This window comes from Fusarium odoratissimum (genome assembly GCF_000260195.1).
Source record: "Fusarium odoratissimum NRRL 54006 unplaced genomic scaffold supercont1.10, whole genome shotgun sequence".
NCBI classification, from domain to species: domain Eukaryota; kingdom Fungi; phylum Ascomycota; class Sordariomycetes; order Hypocreales; family Nectriaceae; genus Fusarium; species Fusarium odoratissimum.
Genome location: NW_022158696.1, coordinates 102,150 through 108,871, shown reverse-complemented (window position 1 = coordinate 108,871; position 6,722 = coordinate 102,150). Strand labels below are relative to the sequence as shown.

The following is a 6,722-nucleotide window of genomic DNA, read 5'->3' as shown; positions in this document are numbered from 1 at the left end:
TTAAGAAATTAAAACTTGAGGACCTTTGTACTCAGTTTCATCTAAATATTCACTGACTAAATTTTTATTTAATATAAAAAATGTGGTGTTGAGATAATTAGTTAATTGATCATGATATCCGGTTCTTGGTGTTTTGGTCGGGGTGGCCGGTCTGTGGGGGTGGCCAGTCTTTGGGTGACGGACGTTACCGCGAATTACCGAAAAGCACGAATGCTTGCTGTTAATGTTATTTATGAGCAGCCCTGTTCCCCTTTGCCTATCACCTGTTTTTCTCGCTTTTCTCCTCGCTTTCTGCTGGCTTTGTGCCTCGGACGGATGGGAAGTGGCGCCGTGATGACCGGACCAATTTGAGGTGGGCCGAGGTGGACTCGGGGCTAAACAAACTGCCAGAACTCGGTTTCGTCGGTGTACTTCCGTTGGCCGGAGCCGCAGAATAAATTATCAAGAGTTGCAACACAGCTATGAGAGACTCTTTAGGATATTGATTTGTTTTGATAATGAACCGGGGATCAAAGGTGGTGAGGAAAAGGAGAGACACAGCTTGCTTGCACATGCAACCGGATATCCAACTAAGGCAAGGTACCTAGGATGGGCATAAACTTTCAAGTAATGCGGAGAGAAGGAGCTGATCTCGCGCCGCACGCGTACCTTCCCAAACCTTCTTGCCTCGACTTCGCCCTCACAAGCTCTTTCCTCAAGGGGTTGAGGCGGGGAAATGAAAGAAGCGGTATAATCTGATTTGTGGAATGAGATATACAAGTGGATCAGTTGCCGAATTCATTGCCCCAGACCGGATGTAGCACATGCTTCACCCATGTCAGTGCAGGATTGTTCTGTTCAGCCTCAGAAGCGGTCACTGTTTTTGAGCACGTCAACTTATATCAGGCTCAATGACCTTGATAGAGCTAACATCCATCAGGGTACGGGTGGCAGGGGATATCTTATGCTGTGAGACGGAAGTGTCTATATCTCCGTCCATAGGTATACTTTTATAAATATGATGTTGATCGCTTTCGAGCCACGACTGGTTTTTCTTTTTACCCTACCTAAGCTGCTAACGTAATTATGTGCTCTCCACAGTTGCCGACTTCTTATGCCTTTCCGCCCCTGTCACCCCGCAAAGACCGGGCTCGGCTTTCAAGAGCCTCCACTGGGTGCGAGATTAGGTCTACCAACAGCTGACATAGACTTCAGTATGACTGCAGGTAGTAATGGGAATCAACAACAAGAGCTCAAAGGCAAAACCCCCCCCTCCCCCCAAAATGCTCGTAACTTCCAACGGCCCCAGAAAAACAACCTAAGGGAAAAGTTGGGAACCTATGAGCCGCCTCTAAGCTGCGTGATCATAGCCTAAGGTTTCCCTCAACTCTTGTGGAACCCCGACGAGGACCGAGAAAATATGGAGATGACCCTGTAATTGGGGAAGGTTCCATCATCAACACCAACTTCGGTGCATCTTAACCCGATATCTGCTTTGCCAGAGGGGATTCCGGCGCACGTTTTGCCGGTTTCTGCCCTCGGAATGCTATCACAAGACTTACTGGCCAGTCAATCATGAGCTTCGCGACTAAAGCCATTGGCTCCTGTGTTCCATGATCCGCGATCGGTTACAATTGCGTTTTCAAGCCCACCTTGTAGTGCCACAAGTGCATCCTTTGTAAATAAGCCCATCCCCAGCTCGTAGCTATCTTGTTTTCTTCTTCATTCAACGCCTTCGTCAGAATCTCCTGCACATCTTCTGAGTAGTCATTCTAAGCATATCACAATTCATTTCATTCTCTTGACTTCTCTTACATTATTCACAATGACGTCTGTTAAGGACTTCCCCAAGATCAAGGCTGTAAGGTCATTCATTATCGGTGGCGTTGGATCAGGTATGCCGTCTCACTTTCTGCGCAGTGAAGAAGAACTGGGGGGGGGGAGAGTATTTGAGCAATGTTAACGAATTGCGAAACAGGTGGTGATTATCACAATGTCAAGGGTGGTCACTGGTACGCTCGCTCACCCTGCCTCTGTAAAACTGGCCTCGATCGCATTACTCACATTCTATTTGTAGGCTCATCGACAGCGATATCTCAACACCAGCTTCAAAATGGGAGAAGTACAAGAAGTCGCGTACTAGCTGGGGCATCAACGTTCTCGGGTCATTTCTTGTCGAGATTGAAGCTACAGACGGCACAGTTGGTTTCGCAACTGGTTTTGGAGGTGAGTTTGAACCCCTGCGTCAAGCCAATGACACAGTTACTCGAGACCCTTTAGAGTGCCTAACATTTGTCAATAGGCCCTCCCGCGTGCTGGCTCGTTCACGAGCACTTCGAGCGTTTCCTCATCGGTGCCGACCCCCGCAACACCAACCTTCTTTTCGAGCAGATGTACCGAGCCTCCATGTTCTATGGTCGCAAGGGTCTCCCTATTGCCATCATCTCAGTTATCGATCTCGCCCTGTGGGATTTGATCGGAAAGGTTCGCAATGAGCCCGTGTATCGTCTCATTGGTGGTGCTACCAAGGAGCGCCTCGACTTCTACTGCACTGGCCCTGAGCCTACCGCTGCCAAGTCCATGGGTTTCTGGGGAGCCAAGGTTCCTCTGCCTTTCTGCCCCGACGATGGCCATGAGGGTCTGCGAAAGAACGTCGAGTTCTTGCGAAAGCACCGTGAAGCTGTTGGCCCCGATTTCCCCATCATGGTCGACTGCTACATGAGTCTTAACGTCACGTACACAATCGAACTTGTCAAGGCTTGTCTCGATCTCAACATCAACTGGTGGGAGGAATGCTTGTCCCCCGATGACACCGATGGCTTTGCACTCATCAAGCGGGCCCATCCTACTGTCAAGTTCACAACTGGTGAGCACGAGTACTCACGATATGGTTTCCGCAAACTCGTTGAGGGCCGCAATCTCGATATTATCCAGCCTGATGTTATGTGGCTTGGTGGTCTAACTGAGCTTCTGAAGGTCGCTGCTTTGGCTGCCGCCTACGATATTCCGGTTGTTCCTCACGCGAGTGGACCTTATAGCTACCACTTCCAGATCTCTCAGCCCAACACCCCCTTCCAGGAGTATTTGGCCAACTCTCCCGACGGCCGCAGCGTGTTGCCTGTGTTTGGAGACCTCTTTACCGACGAGCCCATTCCTACCAAGGGCTTCCTTACCACCGCTGACCTGGACAAGCCCGGTTTCGGCTTAACCATCAACCCAGCTGCTAGAGCCAAGCTCATCCCCAGTGATTATCTGTTCAAGGTTCCTCAAGTATCATCTCTGGCGCCTTCTAAGGAAAGTGAGAGCAAGTCAAGCGAGGAATCCGACAAGCCCAACGGAACGATTGACGCTCTCGCTGCCAAGGTGGAGAACCTCGCAACATCAACAACTTCTTAAAAGCGATTGTCATGCTATCATATCTCAGTCCTGGATTTGTGGTTGTGTTTATGTTTTGCGGCCGCCTGAGTAGGTCTGGTGAAAGGAAGGAAATTGTACATCGCTATGGTGTTGTTGTTATTTGGATATAGATGACGTTTGGCAATTTGCATGGTTCTCCATTGCGTTTTTAGACGTTTCAAATAAAGTAGATTGAAAACAAATCGAGTCTTTACTTAATATGGATTTGATAACGGGCTTTGCATGCTTCTGTGACCATTTTGGATGTAGTAAATCATTGCGAGGAAACAACAGCTTCTTGTCATGCGGAGGCCAGCCATCCATACAACTTCGTCAAAGTCACGTCGATGTCAATGATCGACCAAAATGAAACTTCAATAATTATGAGTCGCATAAGATGACCCAGAGGAGCATACACGATCTTGATAAACGTGGCACACTCCACTTGAGAGGTGTACACGCCCCACGACAACAGGATAGACGCGACGTTGAGGCGGCCGACACTGCATCGTGAGATCCTTTTTCGGGGGTCAAACGGTGACCGTTAGGCTTTCAACGCCACCTCGAGACGGTGGCCGTTCTGAAAACCCACATCGTGGCAATGGAACCCTCACGATACTGAACGGCCAGTACCCCAGGCCCCAGTAAAGAGCCGTTGGCTTGAGCTTTCGGGGATATGTGGGCACTGGTACCACAGAGGGAATCACATACAGTAGATGCCATTATATGTATCGGTTTCGCGATACCAGTTTTGTTTTCAGTTGATATTTTGGTTCTGTCTCATGGCATCCACTAAAATGAGATTCTACTCTTGAAAATGGCCCAGAACCCCCCATCTCAATTCTTGGCTAAGAAGATTTCAGCAGCATTTCTCCCACTTTAGTTGGGTTTCCCCACCGGCATCTCGCGTTAAAGCATACCGAGATGGCAACAAGATCCATCTGATTGACCCCCTCGCTGGCCAGTCTACCGAGGCTTTCTCTCGCAAAGTTCTAGATCTAGCAATGTGGACTCGGGCTCGGTGTGAAGGCTCACCCGGAAGTAAAGAAGCCTAGGTATTTCTTTCGACACTTGTCCCACCATTTGCGCGGGTCTTGATTGCTAACCACCAAAGGAAGAGGGTCGCAGGAAAAGGTGGGAGAGTTCGGTACTATTAAGAGCCGTTTCCCGTAAATGAGGGGAAGAAAGCTATCGTAATCATCGGTTTAGAAATCTTCAACCCTTCGCCGTTCAAACAAACCCCTTTACAGAGTTATCATTCTCATAAAATAGAGTCCATCATAAGTCTCATCATAGCTTCACTATTCGCCTTCAACGCCCCTAACGTTCACATATCGGTCCCTCATCCTCGGTATTCCTTCGACCGAACGACGCGAGGTAGCAGACAGAGGACAAGACAAAAAATTGCAATCCAGATTGAATACTTCCGTTCTCGTGGCAACAATTACAACAAATACTCACAGCTTATTGCCCACTCAGATAAGCAATCATGTTGATGCCAACGGGTCTTCTCGCCAACAAGAGTGCCATCATCACAGGCGGCACAACTGGCATTGGCCGTGCCATCTGTCTCGAATTCCTGCGACAAGGGGCGAATGTTGTAGTCAATCATCTAGGCCTCGAGAAGGATAAACCTCATCTCGACTCTCTCATCGCTGAGGCCGACGCTATCCGCAAAGCATCATCCACAGCTGGCCTTCTTGATCATCAACCAGGCGATGTTCGCGATCCGGCGACGGCAACAGAACTGGTCAAGAAGGCCGTCGAGCACTCTCCCAAGAAGCGACTTGACGTGTGTGTGTCAAACGCTGGTATTTGCACATTTGCCGATTTCCTGACGCTCGAGCCGGACCTGCTGTATTCAACAGTGAGAACAAACTTGGATGGTGCCTTTTACATTACCCAAGCCGCCGCAAGGCAGATGGCCCTCAACCAGGAACCTAAGGGAGGGAGTATCATAGGCGTTTCGTCTATCTCGGCTCTTGTCGGAGGTGGCCAGCAGACACATTACACTCCTACCAAAGCAGGAGTTCTGAGCTTGATGCAGAGCACAGCATGCGCATTGGGAGAACATAACATCCGGTGTAATGCTCTTCTCCCTGGAACCATCCGCACGCAGTTGAACGATGCCGACCTGGCTGATGATGCGAAGAGAACCTACATGGAAGGTCGTATCCCTCTGGGAAGGACAGGCTCACCCTCTGACATGGCTGGTCCGGCTGTCTTCCTGGCTTGTCCAGAGTTGAGCGGATACGTGACGGGCGCACAGCTTCTCGTTGACGGTGGACTCTTCGTCAACCTTCAGTGAAGGAGAGAAGATTAAGCTCGTGGGGAGAAATGGGGATATGGAGAAGTGGAGACGCGGAGGCGAAGCGCTACATCGAGACGAGATCGAAACCTGGAGATATTATTAACAGAACGAGCGTTTGCCGTGGAGACGAGTCAATGTTGGTCTTGTGGGGAAATTCCTTCTTGAGTCGCGGAACATATTGACTCGTGGAGTATGTAGATGTTTTGTCACAATGTTTTGTCACAAAAGTATTGGATATCAGAACTGTGTTCATCTGTGCGACTGGATACCCGGAGCCCCGGGGCGGCGCTATTGAACACGGGGTCGCGGGGTCGGGCTTGAACGGCGCCGGCCGGCGGCTTCAGTTTTCGTTCCATTGAGAAGGACATATATGAAGGACCGATCCATGCCTGATGTGGAAATGCTTGGGTACTTTGGCACGTTTGACGGAAAGAAACGCAAGTAGCAGGAGACACATTTATTAGACTGGAAGTAGATCAAAGCCAATCCGCATAGCGCGGCTTTTTCTTGCCAGGCATATGAAAGGATATTACTGTTGATCTCCTGCACCGTGTCCGTTCCGTCACACATAAATACTCAAGATTATCGTTGTTCTCACCCTCCATCACAAACCAAGGAAACGTGAGATATATTCCGTCAGATTCAGAACGGGCTGAACGGTAGGCGGGAGGTTTCAGCGTAACGAGGAAGTGATAAGCAGGAGGTTACTAGGATCTTAGGACGGGAGTCGACCGAACCTGTATGTATACTGTACTTTGGCCAAGGCTAAACTTGATACATCCCTGTTAGTAACCAGTACATACCAGTCCCTTGGGTTTCAAGACGACGACCAAATTAATTGCCGCTATTTTCTGCAAAATTTGAACTCTGTTTTGCCAGTTCTTGTTTCTAGAACTTCTGCAGAGAATACAGTGACACCAGGGACAGCTGTCAAGGGAGGAAAAATCCAACCACCAGAAAAACATCGATTCCGGTTACATTGTGGCTCCCTCATGGCACCGTCAAAGTGCACCGTAATGTAATACTCAACTCACAA

At 49.2% G+C, this 6,722-nt stretch overlaps 2 protein-coding genes across 2 annotated transcripts; both read left to right on the top strand.

Annotated features, from left to right (window-relative positions):
- Window positions 1-1,526: 1,526 nt before the first annotated feature.
- On the top strand, window positions 1,527-3,612 carry FOIG_06959 (uncharacterized protein). The gene is made up of 4 exons (XM_031206237.1): window positions 1,527-1,874; window positions 1,958-1,991; window positions 2,057-2,205; window positions 2,282-3,612. The coding sequence occupies exons 1-4, from the start codon at window positions 1,805-1,807 to the stop codon at window positions 3,373-3,375; spliced, it is 1,347 nt and encodes a 448-aa protein (XP_031063356.1). The 5' UTR covers window positions 1,527-1,804; the 3' UTR covers window positions 3,376-3,612.
- A 940-nt stretch (window positions 3,613-4,552) lies between these two features.
- On the top strand, window positions 4,553-5,894 carry FOIG_06958 (glucose 1-dehydrogenase). The gene has a single exon (XM_031206236.1). The coding sequence runs from the start codon at window positions 4,865-4,867 to the stop codon at window positions 5,681-5,683; it is 819 nt and encodes a 272-aa protein (XP_031063355.1). The 5' UTR covers window positions 4,553-4,864; the 3' UTR covers window positions 5,684-5,894.
- Window positions 5,895-6,722: the final 828 nt, after the last annotated feature.

Bases quoted from the DNA above. Each gene is read 5' to 3' on its own strand.
- FOIG_06959 (XM_031206237.1), top strand. From the start codon at position 1,805: ATGACGTCTGTTAAGGACTTCCCCAAGATCAAGGCTGTAAGGTCATTC. The intron at 1,875-1,957 runs GTATGCCGTCTC...ATTGCGAAACAG, and splicing joins TATCGGTGGCGTTGGATCAG to GTGGTGATTATCACAATGTC. The intron at 1,992-2,056 runs GTACGCTCGCTC...TTCTATTTGTAG, and splicing joins AATGTCAAGGGTGGTCACTG to GCTCATCGACAGCGATATCT.
- FOIG_06958 (XM_031206236.1), top strand. From the start codon at position 4,865: ATGTTGATGCCAACGGGTCTTCTCGCCAACAAGAGTGCCATCATCACA.